This window comes from Leptonychotes weddellii, chromosome 11 (assembly GCF_054177405.1).
Source record: "Leptonychotes weddellii isolate Sample4059 chromosome 11, ASM5417740v2, whole genome shotgun sequence".
NCBI lineage: Eukaryota > Metazoa > Chordata > Mammalia > Carnivora > Phocidae > Leptonychotes > Leptonychotes weddellii.
In genome coordinates this window covers 7,533,977-7,555,473 of record NC_138379.1, presented here as the reverse complement: position 1 = coordinate 7,555,473, position 21,497 = coordinate 7,533,977, and the positions used below count along the sequence as shown (strand labels likewise).

The window sequence follows — 21,497 nt, the reverse complement described above, 5'->3', positions numbered from 1 at the left end:
CTCCAAACTGGAAATAGTGAAGTCCATCGACAAGGGAGTAGATAACCTGTGATATAGCTAGTTATCTTTTGATACTTGCAGCAATATGGATGATTCTCAGAAATTATGTCAAGTGAAAGAAGCAATACAAAAAATTCATACTGCATGATTCCATTTAGGTGAAATTATAGAACAAGCAAACTGATCTATGTAGGAAAAAGAAAGCAGTTGTTACTTCTTGGGATGTTGGCTAGGAAGAAACATGAGGAAACTTTCTGAGGTGATGGTAATATTCTATATTTTGGTGGAGTTACATAGGTGTATGCATGTCTTCAGAATCAGTGAATGTATTATGTATTTCCATGTATATAGATTTTACGTCAAAAGAAAAACTATAAACATTGCACTTCATTTGAAGCTGAAGTAGATTTCCTATTTGTGATTTACTTTGAAATACATTTTAAAAGAATGAAATGGACTAATGGACAGATATGAGGGATAGTATGTAATTGCGTACAGGTTTCCCCTACTATCCAAAAGTAGGGCATTCCTATAAAACCTTCGATGAGCCAAAATGGAAAGTATCCCCAGCCCTTTTCAAAAGTTCACATTAAGCCACTTGCTTTTACGAAAGACCTACATTAGTACCAGTTTCCACCTACTGAAAGAAATCCAAAGAGGATTTTTGCTTTTATGAAAAAAGCCACAACCACACTAACATAGGGTTTTTTTGTAAAAGCAGAGTGGCTTAATGTGAACCTTTGGAAAGCAGGGGATACCTGTATAGTAAAACATCAGTAGATAGTGGGGATGGTTGCACAGCAGTGCGAATGTGCTTAACATCACCGAATTGAATACTTGCAAATGGCTAAGATGGTAAATTTTATGTGTATTTTACCATGATAAAAAATAAAAGTAAGACTTATAGTAAAATGTCGGTAGTGTTTATATGGGTATTCACTCTGAACTCTTCAGCTTTACAATATGTTGGGGGGAGATAAAGCCGAAGGGGGAGACAAGCTGTTCCAGTTACTAAATAGATTCATATTGTTTCTGCCGGGGAAACAATAGAGCTGCTAGGGAAATGGAGAGAATAAGATCTCAAAAGTCAAGCGTCTGTGTATGACCTAACACTTTATTTTATTTTTAAAATTTCTTTTGCTTATTACTGACAAAGATTTTAGAGATTGTCAGCTTTTTTAGAAGAAGAGAATTTTAGGGCGCCTGGGTGGCTCAGTTGGTTAAGCGACTGCCTTCGGCTCAGGTCATGATCCCAGGGTCCTGGGATCGAGTCCCACATCGGGCTCCCGGCTCAGTGGGGAGCCTGCTTCTCCCTCTGACCCTCTCCTCTCTCATGCTGTTTCTCTCTCGCTCGCTCTCCAATAAATAAATAAAATCTTTAAAAAAAAGAAGAAGAGAATTTTATGTCACGTACTGTTCAAGTCTGAAGCCACAGCACTTACCTGTATTGCTTACCAGATCATGAAAGAAGCGTTCAAGTCCAAGTATATCAATAACTATGGCAGAAATAGTGTGCCATAACCTGATTAGCATGGAAGGTAGAATTAGAAATAAATGTGTGCAAAAGGCATAAAATTACTTTCAAAATTTGGTTTGGCTTTCACCATTATTAGCAATTAAGTAGTGCTTTCTTCAATTTTAGATTGGGTCTGATGTCTTCTGCAGACTTAAGTTCAGACTTTTTTTTTTTAAGATTTTATTTATTTATTTGATAGAGAGACAGTGGGAGAGCGAACACAAGCAGGGAGAGTGGGAGAGGGAGAAGCAGGCTTCCCGCCGAGCAGGGAACCAGACGCGGGGCTCAATCCCAGGACCCTGGGATCATGACCTGAGCCAAAGGCAGACGCTTAACGATTGAGCCACCCAGGCGCCCCAGACTTTTCCTAATTGGAGAATTTAGTAGTTGTCTAACATGTGCAAAGAACCAGCCAGATCTAGAAGGGAAAAAAAGAATAGAAAACTAAAATCAGAGTTTTATGTCTATTCCATCATGATTCAGCACTGCATTTATTATCTTTGATTATATTCTCTAGGTAACTAAGTTCAGAAGTTGACATTTTCAGATCCACCTAGCTATTTGTTATGGAGAGGTAATCAATGCTGTTTTGTGTGTTTTATAAATCTGAAATCAAGGGCAAAGGGAATGTTAGGTTTTTAATGAACGAAAAACTATTTTTTCTTGACAGTCTAAGGAGTGCTAGTTTGAAAGGGATTCCTACAAATTTCTTTGGCCTGCTGCCAGGTGCGCTCATGGCCGAAGGCATGTGCATCTGTCTTTGACAGTAACAGCTTTGTGTTCTATAGTGATCCTGTGCCTTTTCGAAGGGAATGTCTTCTAAGGGTAAATCTGTAGCAGAGCAGACTATTAACCCATTTCAGCAGTAACAAAATTTGGATCTGAATATATAAACACATTATCCAGTGTTTTTTACAACTCAAAAAGTGGCTTTATTTATTATGAGCTATTAATGTAAAAGTAATCAAATAAAATAATCACTGTGAAAATACCCATATTTTTCTTTACATAAATAATTGTTCATATAAAAAAATTTAACTGCCTGTTTCCCCTTTATTAATGAACAGTTTCCCTTTTGTCATAAAGCCTGGCTTTTTTTTCCTTTAGTTATTTCACATTTAAATTTTCTTAAGAGATGTATATTATAAATTTTGAAAAACTAATGAATATAGAACAAGTTGTACAGACTCTTGAGTTGTAGCTATATTCTTTTTTTTTTTTAAGATTTTATTTATTTATTTGAGAGAGAGCAAGAGAGAACACAAGTGGTGAGGAGGGGCAGAGAGAGAGGGATAAGCAGACTCCCTGCTGAACTTGATCCCAGGACTCTGGAATCATGACCTGAACCAAAGGCAGACGCTTAACCGACTGAGCCACCCAGGCGCCCTGAGTTGGAGATTTATTCTTAAATTTGAAGTTAAAGTTGATTAACTGCTAAAACCTAAAATTTCTTATATATTTATTCCTTTTCAGAATAAGCATTTCAACAGCCTTTCTTTTCTTGTTTTGAGGTGTATACTTTGTAGAGTACAGTCAGCTGACTTTGGGGAAAGGCTGAAGCTAGAGTCAAACCAGGACCTTTCCCCAAATTTAGTAATAAAAATCAGTAGGGACTCAACAAGATTTGCTTATGTTCTCACTTGGATGGACAGGTACCAGTTTCTTTTTTCTTCGCCTTGAGCTCGCCATTGGATGTGTTAGTGCCCTCTTTTGGCATAAGGAGGGTACTGCAGGTGGCTTCCTTAATATGGTTGAGAGATAAACATTTAAAAAAAATTTTTTTTGAATTTAAATTCAATTAATTAACATAACGTATTATTTCAGAGATAGAGTTAAGTGATTCATCAGTTGCCTATAACACCCAGTGCTCATTACATCGTGTCCCCTCCTTAATGTCCATCACCCAGTTACGCCATCCCCTCACCCCCCTTCCCTGCAGCAATCCTCAGTTTGTTTCATATGATTAAGAGTCTCTTATGGTGTGTCTCCCTCTCTGATTTCGTCTTGTTTTATTTTTTCCTCTCTTCCCCATGATCTTCTGTTTTGTTTCTTAAATTCCATATATGAGTGAGATCATATAATTATCTTTCTCTGAATGACTTATTTCGCTTAGCATAATACTTTCTCGTACCATCCATATCATTGCAAATGGCAAGATTTCACTTTTTTGATGCTGAGTAGTATTCCATTATATATACCATATATATAAAAAGTCATTTAGATACAAGTCATTCTTTGCAAATACTTTCTCCAGTCTCTGACTTAAATTTTTATTCTTTTAACAGTGTCTTTCAAAAAGGACAGAAATTTGGGGTGCCTGGGTGGCTCAGTCGTTGGGCGTCTGCCTTCGGCTCGGGTCATGGTCCCGGGGTCCTGGGATCGAGCCCCACGGAGGCCTGCTTCTCCCTCTCCCACTCCCCTGCTTGTGTTCCCTCTCCCGCTGTGTCTCTCTCTGTCAAATAAATAAAATCTTTAAAAAAAAAAAAAGACATTTTTAATTTTGATAAAGTACAGTTTATCAGTTTTTTCTATGATATATCAGATGTTTATTTTCTTCTAGTAGTTACATAGTACTAGATTTTACATTTAAGTCTTTGATCCTTTTGTGTTCATTTTTGCATATCATATGAGGTACAGATCAAAGTTCGGGGTTTTTTTGTGTATGGGTATCCAGTTCAGACACCATTGTTGAAAAGACTTCTTTCTCCACTGAATTGATTTTGCAACTTCGTGAAAAAATAATTTGTTCATATATGCATGGGTCTATTTCTAGACTTTATATACCATTCCATTGCTCTCATCTCTCATTGCTATACCATCTTGATAATGATAGCTTTATAGAGTCTTGAAATTACATAGTGTTAGTCTTCCAGCTTTGTTCTTTTTCAAAGTCAATTTGGCTTTTCTAGGTCCTTTGAATTTCCTTAGGAAATTTAGAATCACTTTGTCCATTTTTACAAAAATACTTAGGAATTTTGATTGGAATTATATCAAATTATACATAAACTTGGGGACAATTAACACTAGCAATTTTGAGTCTTTGAACCCATAAAAACAGTATGGCTTTCCAATAATTTAGGTCTTCATTAGTTTCTCTCAGCTATCTTATATAGTTCAGTATACAGATTTTGTCAGATTTGTCAGGGGCTATAGCTTAGTGGTAGAGCATTTTGACTGCATCTTTTGTTGAATTTATGCTTAAGTATCTTATATTTTCATGCTATTTTAAATGGTATTCTCAGCTCAATTTCTGGTTAATACTAATATATGGAAATATAACTGATTTTGTATATTGACCCTTGCAACTTTGCTAAACTCACTCATTAGTTCTAGCAGCTTTTTTTGTAGATTGCATCAAATTTTCTAAATAGGCAATTGTGCCATCTGGGAATAATAGTTTTACTTCCCTTCCAATTTGAATGCTTTTATTTCTTTTTCTTGACTTACTACACTGGCTAGAACATCTTTGCCTCTTTTCATTAAATACGATGTTAGCTCTAGGTTTCTTTTAGATTCCCTTTATCAAGTTGAGGAAATTCTATAACGTAGTAGTTTGCTACTACTTAAAAAGTTGTTGAAACCTTGTTGAAAGGTTTTATCAGAAGGGATATTAGATTTCCTTAAATGCCTTTTCTGTATCTTTTGAGATGATCAGTCGTATGGTTTTTTTTTTTTTTTAGTTTATCAATATGCTGAATTATATTGAATGATTATGAATGTTAAACCAATCTTGCATGTTTGTGAAAAACCCCACTTGGGTCATAGTGTATTCTTTTTATATGTTGTTGGGTTTGACTTGCTAAAATTGTGTTGAGGAATTTTTGCATCTGGGAGGCACCTGGGTGGCTCAGTCAGTTAAGCATCTGCCTTCAGCTCAGGTTATGATCCCAAGGGTCCTGGGACTGAGCCCCACATCGGGCTCCCTGCTCAGCTGGGAGCCTGCTTCTCCCTCTCCTTCTGCCTGCTGCTCCCCCTGCTTGTGCTCTCCCCCAACCCCTGTCAAATAAATAAATAAATAAAATCTTAAAAATAAAGAAAAGAAATTTTTGTATCTGGGGTTGCCTGAGTGGCTCAGTCGGTTAAGCGTCTGCGTTCAGTTTGGGTCATGATCCCAGGGTCCTAGGATTGAGCCCCATGTCAGGCTCCCTGCTCAGCGGGGATTCTGCTTCTCCCTCTGCCCCTCTCCCTTCCTCTGCTCATGCTGTCTCGCACCCGCGTGTGTGCTCTTTCTCTCAAATAAATAAAATCTTAAAGAAAAAAGAAATTTTTGCATCTGTGCTCATGAGCAGTATTTCTTGGTAGTTTTCTTGTAATGTCTTTGTATAGTTTTGGAGTCCAGGTAATACTGACCTTCTAAAATGTGTTGAAAGACATTACCTTCTCATTTTATTGTAAGAATTTGTGTAGAATCAGTATTACTTCTTGTTAATGTTTGGCAGAATTCCCCAGTGATGCCATCTAGGCCTGGAATTTTCTGAGTGGGAAGCATTTTATTTATGTTTTACTTCTTTAATAGATATAGGATTAGTCAGTTTATTTTTTGAATGAACTTTGGTAGTTTGTGTCTTTGGAAAAATTTGTCCATTTTATCTAAATTATCTAATTTATTGGCATATTGTTCATAATACTCCTTTATTATCCTTTTAATGTCTGTAGAATCTGTAGTGATGTCACCTCTCTCGTTCTTGGTACTGGCAGTTTTTTTACTCTTTCACCTTCTCTTGATTAATCTAGTTAGAGTTTTATCTATTTTATTTTATTTTTTTTTTAAAGATTTTATTTATTTATTTGAGAGAGAGAGAATGAGAGAGAGCACATGAGAGGGGGGAGGGTCAGAGGGAGAAGCAGACTCCCTGCCGAGCAAGGAGCCCGATGTGGGACTCGATCCCGGGACTCCAGGATCATGACCTGAGCCGAAGGCAGTTGCCTAACCAACTGAGCCACCCAGGCGCCCTATCTATTTTATTGATACTGTCAAAGAACTTTGGCTTCATTAATTTTCTCTGTTATTTTTCTGTTACTTATTTCATTGATGTCTTATTTATTTATTTGAGAGAGAGAGAGAGCATGAGCAGGGGGGAGGGTCAGGCAGAGGGAGAAGCCGACTCCCTGCTGAGCGGGGAGCCCAACATGGGGCTTGATCCCAGGACCCTGAGATCATGACCTGAGCTGAAGTCACTCAACTGACTGAGCCACTCCAATGCCCCGATATCTGCTCTGATTTTTATTATTTACTTTCTTCTGTTTACTTGGGGTTCAGGTTCTTTTTCTAGTTTTTTAGGGTTGCAGCTGAGATCACTGAGTTGTCACCATTTCTAACATAGGCACTTTCATACTATGTATTACTTTAGTTAGATCCCACAAGTTTTGTTTGTTGTTGTTGGTAATGGTGGTGGTGGGTTTTTTTAGATCCCACAAGTTTTTATTTTCTTTCAGTTCAGAATACTTCCTAATTTCCCTGATGATTTCTTTTTTGATTCATTAAGTGTATTTAGTTCACAAATATTGAAGGTTTCCCCAATATCTTTCTTTCCCAATATCTTTTGTTATTATTTCTAATATAATTACCTTGTAGTCAGAAAACATAAAAGTGACTTGAATCCTTTAAAATGTATTCAGGGGAGGATGCCTGGGTGGCTCAGTCAGTTAGGTGGCTGCCTTTGGCCTGGGTTATGATCCCAGGGTCCTGGGATCGAGTCCCACATCGGGCTCCTTGCTGAGCAAGAAGCCTGCTTCTCCCTCTCTCTTCCTCTGCTTGTGCTCTCTCTGTCAAATAAATAAAATCTTTTTAAAAAATAAAATAAAATAAAATGTATTGGGGGCACCTGGTGGCTCAGTAGGCTAAGCATCCGGCTCTTGATTTCGGCTCAGGTCATGATCTCAGGGATGTGAGATCAAGTCCCGTGTCAGGCTCCATGCTCGGCGTGAAATCTGCTTGAGATTCTCTCTCTCCCTCTCCCTCTCCCTCTGCCTCTGCCCCTCCCCCTCCTTGCATGTGTGTACTCTTTCTCTCTCAAAATAAATAAATAAATCTTAAAATGTATCGGACTATTTCATGGCCCAGGATTTGGTTTATCTCGGTGAATGTTCCACATGTACTTGAAAAGTTCTGCTGTTGTTTTGTGGAGTGTTCTATAAATATCAAGAAGGTCATATTGGCTAGTAGTGTTTAAGTCTTCTATATTTTTATTGATTTTTCTGTCTACTTGGTCTACCAATTATTGAGAGAGAGAGATGTTGAAATCCCTAACTATATATATATTTCACCTTTATTGGGGTACAATTCACATATACTATACAATTCATCCATTTAAGTGTGCAGCTAAATGTATTTTATCATCACTGTCCAATTTTAGAACATTTTAGTCCCCCTACAAAAAAGAAACCCCATACTCATTAGCATTCACTCTTCATTTCCCACCACTACCACAGCCCTAAACAACAACTAATATATTGTCTGTCCCTATAGATTTGCTTATACTGGATGTTTTATATAAGTGGAGTCATGCAATATGTGGTCTCTTATAATTGTCTTCTTTCACTTAGCCTGATGTTTTCAAGTTTTAGCCATGTCATAGCAAGTAGCATTAGAACTTCACTCCTTTTTATTGCTCTATAATAATTACATTGTATGGATATGTACTACATGTTACTCATCTATTCATCAGTTGATGGACATTTGGATTGTTTCCACTTTTTGGCTATTACGAATAATGTTTCTGATAAATATTGGTGTACACAAATTTTTGTGTTGTTGTATGTTTTTATTTCTCGAGCATTTGCCTAAGAGTGGAATTGCTGGGTCATATAATAACTCTTAAGTTTAGCTTTTTGAGGAACTGCCAAACTGTTTTCCCAAGTGGCTGCGCCATTCTTCATTCCCACTAGGAATGTAAGAGGGTTCCAATTTCTCCATGTCCTTGCCAATATTTGTTACTGTATTCTTTATGATAGCTATCCTAGTGGGTTCATTGTGATTTTGATTTGTACTTCCCTAATGACTAATGATGTGGAGCATCTTTTTATGTGCTTATTGGGCATTTGTAATCTTTGGAGAAATGTCTATTCATATCCTTTGTTTATTTTTCAGTTGGGCTATTTTTTAATTATTGAGTTTTACAATTCTTTATATAATCTTATATTTTGAACACAAATACCTTATCAGATATATAATTTGCAAATACATTCTCTCATTTTGTGACTTTTGTCATTGGTACCGTTTACAGCATAAAGGTTTATAATTTTGATATAGTACCGTTTATCTGTTCTTTTTTTGTCACTTGTGCTTTTGGTTGAGAAATCATTGCCTAACTCAGGGTCACAAAGATTTACTCCTGTTTTCTTTTTTTTTTAAGTTTTTATTTTAATTCCAGTTAGTTAACATACAGTACATACAGTGTTATATTAGTTTCAGGTGTACAATATAGTGATTCAGCAGTTCCATACATCACCCAGTGCTCATTGCAAGTGCACTCCTTCATTTCCATCACCTATTTAACTCCTGTTTTCTTCTAAGAGTATAAAGACAGTTTCTCACTTTTCTGAAACAACCATTTATCTTTTTCTTTCTCTGTAAACCTTCTTCATCACCTTGCCCCCACCTCAGCTGATGACCTCAACACTTTTTTGTTAAGAAACTAGAAGCATTCAGAAAGAAATCCCTCTTCTTGCAGTCTTCAGATCTATGAATGGGCCTGTGTCTGTCCTCATCTTCTTCACTGTGTTGCTCTAACAAGGGTCAGCCACTTCGTCTGGGCTCTGGGTCTCTATCCCTCCCTTCTCCTGAACTCCTTCTGCCCCCTTCAGCTCTTTCTGCTTGTGTCAGCATATAAGCATGCTTTAGTGTTTCCCATCTTTTTTTTTTCCCCCATCTTTTAAAAAAACTGTCCCTTGGCCCCAAATGTCCCTACTCCCCCTCACAGCTAGACTTCATAGGCATTTCCTCTCCCACTGCCTCCACATCTCACCACTCATTCCTCTTCTCCCTTCAGTTGCTTGTGTTTGCATCACTCCACTGAACAGCTTTTTTTTTTAAGATTTTATTTTATTTTATTATATTTTGAGAGAAAGAGAGCATGAACGAGGAGGGGCAGAGGGAGAGAGAATCCCAGTCCCACGACCCTGACTGAGATCATGACCAGAACCTAAATCAAGAGCCGGGCGCCCAACTAACTGAGCCACTCAGGTGCCTCTCCATTGAATAGGTTTTTTTAAAAAAATATGTCAACCACTTAATCTTTTTTTTTTTAAGATTTTATTTATTTATTAGAGAGAGAGACAGCGAAAGAGGGAACACGAGCAGGGGAGTGGGAGAGGGAGAAGCAAGCTCCCCACAGAGCAGGGAGCCCGATGCGGGGCTCCATCCCAGGACCCTGAGATCATGACCTGAGCCGAAGGCAGCCGCTTAACTGACTGAGCCACCCAGGCGCCCCCTCCATTGAATAGTTTTAGTCAGATCACCAACTCTCTCCATGTTGCCAAGTCCATGATTACCTTTTTCCTTATTCAAGCTCAGCAGAATTCATCGGTTTCCACACCTCCTCAAAGTACTTCTCTCTCCACTTCTGTGATACCATACTCTCTTAGTTCTCCCCTACCTCCCTGGTTACTGCTTCCGTTCACTTCCACTAGCTCCTCTAGTTCTATTCAGTTACTAAATATTAGAGTGCCATTGAATTAAGACCTAGGCCTGCTTCCCTATCAGTCCTAGGTAACCTCATCCATTTTTATGACTTTTAAATATTGTTTGTGTGCTTGTGACTTCCAAATGTGTATCTCCTGCTCAGACTTGGCCTGTGTGCTATATACACTGGTGGCCATCTCTAACATCCATCCCAAACTAACATGCTCTGTACTCTGCTATTCCTTACCTTACCTCATTAAATGACACCGCAGCCATCCATTTGTTCAGGCCCCAAACCTATGGTTCAGCCATATTTCTTCTGTCGATCATCTCCCACATCTCGTCCACCACCAGGTTCTCCCTGTTCTACTCCAAAATATAGCTCAAATCTGTCCACTCTTCTCCATCCTGACTGCCCCCATCCTAATCTAAATGACCATCATCTCGCACTTGAATCTCCACCTTAGGCTCCTACAAAGTCTCTCTGCCTGTACTTTTACCCCACCCAATCCATTTTCTATGCAGTAAAAGTGTACCTCTTTTTAAAATACAATATACCATGTTATTCCCCTGCTTGACCTTTAGTGACTTCCCATTTCACCTGAAGTTAAAATCCAAGCTCCTTACCTTGCTCTATGAAAGTACTCCATGATCTAGCTCCTGCCAGTCTCTCCAGCCTTGTCACACCCTTCTGGCCTTTTGCATGGCCAGCTCCTTCTCATTTTTCATATCTCACCTTTCATGTCAGTCCTCCAAGAGGCTTTTCCTGACTGCTAGCTTCGGTCATGCCTGTGCACACACACCTTATTTTCATCGTGGCACAATGGATTCATATCTTACAAGCCTCTGGTAGAGGTAACACTTAGCTTGTTATTCATGCCTCTCTTCCCCCCGGAAAGTAAGGATCTTGTTTGCGTTGCTCACTGTTATATTATATTCCCAGTTACTAGTACTTGCCTGGCACACGGTAGGCACTTAATTAAAGCGTGCTGAGAGGGGCACCTGGGTGGCTCAGTCAGTTGAGCATTCAACTCTTAATTTCAGCTCAGGTCATGAGATCGTACCCTGCATCAGGCTCAGTGTTCAGTGTGGAGCCTGCTTAAGATTCTCTCTCCCTCTCCCTTTGCCCACTACCCCCCCACCCCGCACACACACACTCTCTCTCAAAAAAAAAAAAGGAATTTCCTGTTTTAAAAAAAGTTCTCTACTGAAGTAGTAGGAGCAGATGAATGAAAAGTAGAAGAAAAAACATTTTGTGGAACCAAACCATTGCAGCCTCTTGGTGCTTTCCTGGTTGTGAAGCAAACACTAAAACCAAGTCTAGAGGCTTCATCATTTTAAACTTCCAGCAGCTGCCTCATTTCTTGCCTTTTTCTTTTTTTTTTTTAAGATTTTATTTATTTGGGGCACCTGGGTGGCTCAGTTGTTAGGCGTCTGCCTTCGGCTCAGGTCATGATCCCAGGCTCCTGGGATCCCACTCCCCCTGCTTGTGTTCCCTCTCTTGCTGTGTCTCTCTCTGTCAAATAAATAAATAAAGTCTTTTAAAAAATATATATTTTATTTATTTATTTGAGAGAGCGGCAGAGGGAGAGGGAGAAGCATTGGCTCCCGCTGAGTAGGGAGCCCAATGCGGGTCTCGATCCTAGGACCCTGGGATCATGACCTGAGCCAAAGGCAGACGCTTAACCGAGTGAGCCACTCAGGTGCCCCTTTTGCCTTTTTCTTCATGTGTTTGGTCCTCCTAACTCTTCCTCCACGATCAGAGGACAGCATTTCCAGACTGCCAAGTTCCTTTCTTTGGTATTGTATGCTCAGAATCCTTGGTCCGCTGTACTTGATAGGCTCCAGGTGCAGAAACTTGGCCTCATAGATTGAGAGAGATCGTCAGGAAACAAATGCAAACTGGTTATTAGCCCATGTTTTAAGCACTTATGAACAGATTTAAAGAAAAATAAAGCAGAATAAGGAGATGGAGTGTGAGCAAAGGATGGGGATGTTAGGTGGGGTGGGCAGTCTGAGGGAAGTAGCCCATGAACCAGGACCCAAATGAGGTGAAGGGGCAAATCATGTGACTTTGTGGAGGAAGAGCATCCCAGACCGAGGTTTGAGGGATTAACCCGCTTTTCCTTTCCCTCTGTTATAGCCCCCCCTTTAATCAGTGTGTCCCTTTTCTAGACCAGACCATAATTCTACCATTGATTTTTTTAAGACCCAGCCTAGGGCCTTAATACTGTTGTGCAGGTTGTGTACTGCACACCTCTAGGGGACACCATTCACATGTGTACTCATTGTAGGTTTGACTATTTCTTATGACAGTTTTCCAGCAGATGGCAGCAAGGTTCATGAGGACAGGGTGGCTTTTGCTAATCTAGATTTACATATAGGCTAGTGTCATTACCCCTCTTTGATACATTCAAGTCTTTTTCTCTCTGGGCCCCAGTCTTACCCTGTAAGCTTTTCTTTCTTCTCTTTCTTTCATTCAAATATTTCAAACTTAAACAATTGCAACTATAGTACAAAAAACTCCCATATAACCTTCACTCTAGTTCAACAGTTGTTAACATTTGCCTACTTTTGCTTTATCTCTCCTTTCCCCTCTCCATAGATCCATGTTTTTTCTTTTTTCTTTTTTTTTTTTTTAAGATTTTATTTATTTATTTGAGAGAGAAGAGAGCACACGAGCTGGGCAGAGGGAGAGGGACAGGCAGACTTCTGGCTGGGCAGGGAGCCCAACACAGGGCTCTATCCCAGGACCCTGAGATCATGACCTGAGCTGAAGGCAGATGCTTTTTTTTTTTTTTTTTTTTAATTTATTTATTTATTTGAAGGCTGATGCTTAACCGACTGAGCCACCCAGGCCCCAATGTATGTTTTTTCCTGAACTATATAAGAGCTGATTGCAAACATCCTGCCCCTTTACACCCCTACTTTGGAGTGTTAGTTTTTGTCTTCGTTTTTGAACAAGAATTTTGTTCAAGAATTTACATAGCCACAGTACACTTATCATATTTAGGAAATTTAATATTGATACAGTATATTTGACCCTTGAACATCGCGGTAAGGGGCTCTGAGTGCCATGTAGTTGAAAATTCCCATAGAACGTTTGATTCTCCAAAAACTTAACTACTCATGACATGCTGTTAAGCAGAAGCCTTACCACTAACATGAACAGTCAGCTAATACACATTTTGTATGTTATATGCATTGTATACTGTATTCTTAGAGTAAGCCAGAGAAAAGAAAATGTTATTAAAGTCAAAAGAAGAAAAAATACATTTACAAGTACTATACTATATCAGAAAAAAATCCACGAAAATGACCCGTGCAGTTCAAACACGTGTTGCTCAAGGATCACCGGTGCTTTTACCAGTTATATAGTCCACATTCAAATTTTGTCTGTTGTCCCAGTGGTGTCCTTTAGAGCCTTTTTTTTTTTTTTTAAGATTTTATTTATTTGACAGAGAGACACAGCAAGAGAGGGAACACAAGCAGGGGGAGTGGGAGAGGGAGAAGCAGGCTTCCCGCCGAGCAGGGAGCCCGATGTGGGGCTCGATCCCAGGACCCTGGGATCATGACCTGAGCTGAAGGCAGACGCTTAACGACTGAGCCACCCAGGCGCCCCTTTAGAGCCGTTTTTACCCCTTTATCCGGTGTTCAGTCTATAATCATCACACTTGGCATTTATGTGTTGTCAGATCTTACCTCCTTTATTTTTTGCTGTTTTTTTATTGAAGAATAAGTACAATGTTACATTAACTAAAGATGTACAGTGTAATGATTCAGCAGTTCTGTACATCACTCAGTGCTCATCACAGTAAGTGTACTTATTCTAAACCCCCTTCAGCTATTTCACCCACCCCCACCCGACCTCCCCTCTGGCAACCACCAGTTTGTTCCCTGTAGTTAAGAATCTGGTTTTTTTGTCTCTTTTTTCTTTGTTCATTTGTTTTGTTTATTAAATTCCACATATGAACGAAATCATACGATATTTGTCTCTGTTTGACTTATTTCACTTAGTGTTGTACCCTCTAAGTCCATCCATGTTGTTGTAAATTTCTCAGTCTGGGTTTGTCTGGTGTTTTCTTATTAGATCTAGGTTTTATGTTTTTGGCAAGAACACCACAGAAGTGATGTTGTGTCCTCAGTGCATTACACCGGGAGGCACATGGTATCTGTTCCATTCCGAAGCATTCTGTGTTGAAACTGTGCTTGTGGTCTTAGGAACGGTGACGTCTATATATTAGGACTCTGACTGTAGGAATCCTGCTTAGTATTTGCTCTCATAAGAGGGCAGCACTCTGTTCAGCTTTCCTGTCCCAACTAGGTGAGTCTAGGACTCTCACCTTCCCATCAGGAATCATAATGCCTCTTACTTCTCCTAGTGTCACATCCCTTGGCTGGAATCTCTGAACCAGTGATTATTTCTTCTCTACAATCAGCATACCTTTAGTGTGAAAGTTTCAAGTTAGGTTCCGTTGGCTCCAGCAAGGTTAGGCTTCAGAGTTGAGTATTGTAGCTGGAATATGGAGAAGAACTAGGTGCCAGGGGGTCCACTTGAACAGATTCAAGTTCATTTTACCCTCAATCACAGTCTTGCAGGCCTCTCATATTTTAGTTGTAGTTAAAATTTGAGTGTTTACTGCATGTCATTTACAAAGCCTTCTATTGCATTGGCCTCCTATAAAAACAACTCTAGGAAATAGATGTTACTTTCTCTATTTTACAAAAGAAAAAACAAAGGTTTAGAAAGGTCATTTAAGACAATATGGCTAAAAATTACCAGGACTCAAACCTGTCTCTCCAACTCCAAAGCCCTTGCCCTTCTTTTTTTTTTTTTTTTTAAGATTTTATTTATTTGCGAGAGAGAGAATGAGAGACACAGAGCATGAGAGGGAGGAGGGTCAGAGGGAGAAGCAGACTCCCTGCTGAGCAGGGAGCCTGATGTGGGACTTGATCCCGGGACTCCGGGATCATGACCTGAGCCGAAGGCAGTCACTTAACCAACTGAGCCTCCCAGGCGCCCAGCCCTTGCCCTTCTTTATGAACAGAAAAAACCTGCAATAGGACCATTAATGTTGAAGTTAACCTTCACAGATTGAAAATTCAAATATAGTGTCATTGCTAGATTGAAGGTGATTACTAGAAACTTCTACACACAGTTCTTGAGGTGTCTTTAAGTAGAAGAACTTAGATTTTTCCAGTTTGGCTGTCCCACATCATAAGACCCACTTCCCTGAGACAGTTTTGGTTTATACCTATTTCCTAACAATTAGTTATAGTGTCCCCATTCTTTTTCAGAGGTATAGCGGTTTAGATAATGATGTGGTCCCCTACCTATCATCCTTCCTGAGTTCTCTTCAGATTAACATAGAGACATAGGTGTTTTGTTGCAGCTAACACTAGTAGAGTTTGGTTTGTTTTTATCCACCACTCTCTTCTGCCTCCACCCAATTTATACACATTAGCTTTGGTTTTATAGTGACCAAACGAATTTATCGGCATGGTTTGCTTAATTTAGTCAACAATTAACAAGATTTTATCACACTTATTCTACATCCTTTCTGCTAAAGCATTCCAAGAAATTGACACTTTATCCCATTGTACTTTAGTAGCCATCTCTAAAAAAATAAGTTTCTAAGTTTTTGTGAACCTGTCCAGAAACCACAAGAACCTTTTGCAGTATGAGTCCTCACTCCTGACATACAATTTGATTTTCATTTAACAGATTCTCTTAAGGAGGGTTGCTCTTGTAATTGCATGCTAGTGTAATGCTTCTCAGGTATGCAGGACACAGCCAAAGAGCAGTCCTGGCCACGTGGCTGCATGTAACCTGTGTTCCCTTTTCTTTTGGCAGTGCACGATCTGATTTTCTGGCGAGATGTGAAGAAGACTGGGTTTGTCTTTGGCACCACACTGATCATGCTGCTCTCCCTGGCAGCTTTCAGTGTCATCAGTGTGGTTTCTTACCTCATCCTGGCTCTTCTCTCTGTCACCATCAGCTTCAGGGTCTACAAGTCTGTCATCCAAGCTGTACAGAAATCAGAAGAGGGCCATCCATTCAAGTGAGTGGAAGTATCACAAGTAACATTCGACAGTTTAGAGAAGGGGTTTGCCGAGGCTGGGCAGGTCTACCAATCAGACCTGACTAAGTGAAGAATTATAGAGTCTAATGCAGCTGATCCCTTGCATGAACCATCAGCTAGAAACCTTGCCACTTCAAAAGTGACCAAGTTAGGAGCCAAGAACTTTTTGACAAACTAGGGGCTCACACTTTAAGAGCAAAGAAGACTGTCTGAATTCCTGAGCAGGGCCTCCAGGACAGCACCCGGTTAGATGGGGTCCCAAGGACATGCTTAAGTTCCCTATTATAGTTAAATCTTTTTGTTTTGGTTTGGTTTTGATTTTGATTTTTTAAACATTTTTTTATTTAAATTCAGTTAATTAACATAGTGTATTATTAGTTTCAGAGGTAGAGTTCAGTGATTCATCAGTCATATATAACACCCAGTGCTCATTACATCACGTGCCCTCTTTATTATCCAACACCCAGTTACCCCATCCCCCCACCCACCTCCTCCCATATAGTTAAACCTTAAAACAACTTAGAAATCTCAGTATTGAGGCTGTGCTCTTAGCAATATCAAAATTTGATATGTTTGCTCTTAGTTTTATTACTGATTTCCTTCTTATCTCTCCTTTAGTTTTCTTTTTTTTTTCCCCCCTTTAGTTTTCTTAATACCAGGAGCAAGTCTTGAGGTCAGTAGGTCATGCATTTCTAGAATCCACTTGCTAGCTTTCTGTGCTGTAACTTTAACAAATGTTTTCCTCTTGGAAATCTTAGCCCATAAACAATTTTAATATTCACAAATGACCGTTTTTTCAAAACCTTTTCGTCATAGGGAAAGAAACTCTTCCGTGACCTCTCAAGACTATGACAGAATAAGTGTCTGGCTGCAGCTCTGGTCCTTTTATTTTCTCTTGGTGAAAATAGAAGACAATTTAAACTATATGTGGCATTTAAAAAGTTATCGTGAATTAATTTTAACAAATCAGTAGCTGCTCACTGAGTGAATAAATGTGACTTTTGCTACAAGCTCAGATGTCTTAGCAGCGTTTTTCCTCTTCTGCAGGACACTGTTATGGAATATAAAATGTGTTTTGTCAAGTTGTATGAATTACAGCATCTAATTTTTATAACTTTTGTATTTGGTAGTAAATATTTTCTTAATAAATAGGAAAGGAAAGCATGCCTGTTCCTTTCTCTTTTTTCCACAAGATTATAGGCTCTTTAAGGCAAAAGCAGTCTTCTCTTTCCTGATATATCAGTGCATAGCAGAGGGTCTGATACTCAGTAGGCACTCAGTAAGTACCGAGTGAAGGAACAAGTTATGAGCACATGGTTACATCTCAATTCTGTAGTGCATCTGCAAACAGAACCCAAGTCTTTTGTCCGTCCTATCAAACTCAGTATCTCCACTCTCCTTTTTCTTTTGTTAACAAATATTTTATAATGCCTCTTTTATCATTTTGAAATGAAATTCATAGATATCTATTAACAAAATTTCAAAAATAGACTGTAATTGTAATATAAAGGAATAAGATAGAAAGTCATTTATAGTAAAATAATATATATTCCAGTCAATATTTAACTGCTTGGACATGACTACACGCACACAAAACAATAGAGACATTAGATACTTGTACTTAGATGTATAATCTCCAGTACAGATGTGATTTTCCAAAGTAGTGTAAAATGTCTTAGTAAAGTTTAGCATAAACAAAATACAGTTTTTTTAGAAAATTCAGGATATGTTAAAACTGGGGAAAATACCTTGTTTTTATACGTTCTGGGCTTTTGGTAATTATAAATGAGTTCACCTTCATAAATACCTGTGAGGCAGTAAAAGTTATGCAGGGCATAGGACAATTCTTTATTGTGTATGAATGTCCCACACTTTGCAGACATCTGGCATCTTTGCTTCTGCTCACTGAAAGACAGTGGTGCCCTCTCCCCAGCCCATGAAAGCAAAAAATGCCCCTACAGATTTCTAAAATGTGCCCTTGGGGGAATTTCACACTCTAAATAACTGCTCTACTAACAGAAAGAGATCTTCTTCCTTGTCAAATGTATGACTGTTGTTTTTTCTTCTGGAAGAGCCTACCTGGATGTAGACATTACTCTGTCCTCAGAAGCTTTCCATAATTACGTGAATGCTGCCATGGTGCACATCAACAGAGCCCTGAAACTCATTATTCGTCTCTTTCTGGTGGAAGATTTGGTTGACTCCTTGAAGGTTAGTTGCTTCTACAGCTTTTGGTGGTGAGGCTGAAGAAAACCAGGGCCTAGGTTATAATTCAGAGGAAAAACAGTAAATAAATGTATGCAAATGTATTTTGCATAAAAACAAATGTATGCTTATCTCAACCTGTGAAAAATGGGGATAGGAGTCAGTAGAGAAGACATCTCCTACACCTGTAGAACTAAGTGCCCTCCCAACAAGGGCACCGTCATTGACAGAAATGCAGTCACAGTCTGTTTTTGAGCTCTGATGCACACTTCCAGCGTATGGTGCAGACGGTGTGTAACCTTCATTGTGAAATTATAATTATGTATGGCATACATCACTAAATTTATGCAGACTTAATTGGCAAGAGGAGAATGGCATCAGTTAACCTAAATTTTGCATTATGATTGTCCCTGCGTAACCCTCTGATGTTGGCCTTCACAGCTGGCTGTCTTCATGTGGCTTATGACCTATGTTGGTGCTGTTTTCAATGGAATCACCCTTCTGATTCTCGGTAAGGTGACAAGGAAAATGTCTCCATGCTCTTTGAAGTACAACTAGCCTTGAACAACTCAGGTTTGAACTGTGGGGGTCCACTTATATGCAGATTTTTTACAGTACAGTATTGTAAATGTATTTTCTGACTAACGTTTTCTTTTCTCTAGCTTACCTTATTGTAAGAATACAGTGTATAATACACATAACATACGAAATATGTGTTAATTGACTGTTCTTGGTAGCACTTCTGGCCAACAGTGGGCTGTTAGTAAAGTTTGGCGGGGGGGAGTCAAAAGTTATATGCAGATTTTTGACTGCATGGGGTATCCTACCCCTAATCCCCACGATGTTGAGGGGTCATCTGTAATTGGTAAAAGTAGGAGCCAAGAGAAATGCCCAGCATGTCTCCACTCCTTCCATGTGGCCTAGCCTTTAACATCCATAAACCTTGAATTAGGTGTTGGAAGAACCTGTGTTTGTGGCCATAGGTTTTTTGAAAGGTCTTAACTATAAAGAAATATCAAAACAACCAGAAGTAAAGGAGAGTTGTCTACATTTGGTTTAAATATTGGGGATCTTATAGAAATCATTTTCATAATCTGGAAATTATTTGTGATACAAAGAAAGCCTGTGTACCTCTAGCTACCTATCCTTAAATGAGAGCCCTAGGTAGGATTTCTCATATTGAAGATCTGTGTTTCCCTATATTTCATGAGGAAAAATGTGCGTGTTACTTGAGTCTTGGGTCTTTTTGACTGTCTCACATTTAGACTTGCCGTGTCCTGTGATTCTCTTACAGCCGAACTGCTTATTTTCAGTGTCCCCATTGTCTATGAGAAGTACAAGGTGAGCGCTTGTCTGTCTCGAATCAGATATGCCTGTTGATGTATGACTAGCTTTAGTTTATTTTTTAGGCATTGAAGGTTTGGAGTGATCATTTTCTTTCTTTTTTTTTTAAGGATTTATTTACTTATTTGAGAGAGAGAGAGTGCACAAGCGGGAGGGGCAGAGGGAGGAGGAGAGAGACTCTCAAGCAGGCTCCACGCCCAGCTTGATCTCATGACTCTTGAGATCACGACCTGAGCCGAAACCAAGAGTTGGACACTTTACTGACTGAGCCACCAGGGCCCCATGAGCGATCATTTTGTAACCATTTCTGCAGTCTAAGTTTGTAAGTCAGGAGCCTGTAAGAAATAGTGGTTTCCTGTACCAAGATTTAGGAGAGAGAAGGGTAGGAAGGTATATTTTTATGCCTTGTTGTGGGTCTTTTAAGTATTTCATGTGGATGCATTATCTGTTCAAAAAAAGAAGTTGAAAAAATGCTTAAATAGATAAAAGCTGGTGTCCGAAAAGAAATTTAAACTATCAAGGCTATTATGGGAATCCATCTATGTGAAGAGATGTTTGCATCGTGGAATGGTGAATACAAAGCCTTGCTAGATGCTATGAGTTTATTCTTTACAGATTAAGTCATCAATCAACAGGCTTTATTTATGCCTTTTGGTATTAAATGAATTAGTCTTACCTAGGGGCCAGAACACATTTGTGATTACAGAATATAGATTAAATAGACCGTTTTTAGTATTCAGAAAATGCTTTACTCCAGTATCTGTAAAGGAAACACCTAACAAGTAAAACCTTAGCAAAAGAAATGAGTGATTTTTACTTCAACAGAGTATTATAAGGTGTTTATGGCATAATTTAAAGTCTGACCCAAAGGGTCTTTTTGGATTTTGTTTTGTTTATGTGGGCTTCACGCCCAGCATGGAGCCCAGCGCGGGGCTTGACCTCAAGACCTGAGCTGAGATCAGGAGTTGAGTGAGCCACCCAGGCACCCCTAATACCTGAAGTTTTTGGGTTTTTGTTTGTTTTTAAGATTTTATTTGAGAGAGAGAGCAAGAGAGCACAAGCAGGGGGGAGAGAGAGACGCAGGCTTCCCACTGATCATTGAGCCTGGTGTGTGGGGCTTGACTTACTGAGCCACCCAGGCGCCCCAATACCTGAAGTTTTTAAAATACTCATAAAAACTGGGCATCATTGGGGCAGCTGGCTGGCTCAGTCAGTAGAGCATGCGACTCTTGATCTCAGGGTCGTGAGTTCAAGCCCTGTGCTGAGTGTGGAGCCCACTTAAAATAAAAAATAATAATAAATTTTAAAAACTGGCGTTGTTATCATTTCCCAGAATATGCAATAGTGTTTTTAAAAAATGGTTAACACTAGGAAACAGAACATTACCTTCAGGAAAATTGTTAATCTGTGTTGCCATAACTGAGTCTCTTCCCTTCCTTAAAGACCCAGATTGATCACTATGTTGGCATCGCCCGCGATCAGACCAAGTCGATTGTTGAAAAGTAAGTATGCTTTAGTTCCGCATTTTATCAGAACGTGTTGCTTTTCTTCCCCAATTATTTTTAGCCTCCTCTATAAAATACTGATTCAAAGAAAGGGAATTTTCATCCTGAAGAAAAATGTTGGTTACTAGTTTGATTTTACTACAAATTATTTCATCCTGCTTCTTTAAAAAACATCCTTTGTGTCTTAAGATCAATGGAATTAGAAGCTTTGCCATTCTGAA

At 39.2% G+C, this 21,497-nt stretch overlaps 1 protein-coding gene across 3 annotated transcripts in view; it reads left to right on the top strand.

Annotated features, from left to right (window-relative positions):
* The window catches only part of RTN3 (reticulon 3), a 62,025-nt gene that overhangs the window by 38,321 nt on the left and 2,207 nt on the right, over nucleotides 1-21,497 (top strand). For all 3 annotated transcript variants that reach the window (XM_006745630.3, XM_006745633.3, XM_006745632.3), the window contains 5 exons: nucleotides 15,994-16,201; nucleotides 18,295-18,433; nucleotides 18,869-18,938; nucleotides 19,722-19,768; nucleotides 21,215-21,273. In XM_006745630.3, the coding sequence (XP_006745693.1) occupies nucleotides 15,994-16,201; nucleotides 18,295-18,433; nucleotides 18,869-18,938; nucleotides 19,722-19,768; nucleotides 21,215-21,273 (523 nt within the window). The remainder of the gene's footprint in view (nucleotides 1-15,993; nucleotides 16,202-18,294; nucleotides 18,434-18,868; nucleotides 18,939-19,721; nucleotides 19,769-21,214; nucleotides 21,274-21,497) is intronic.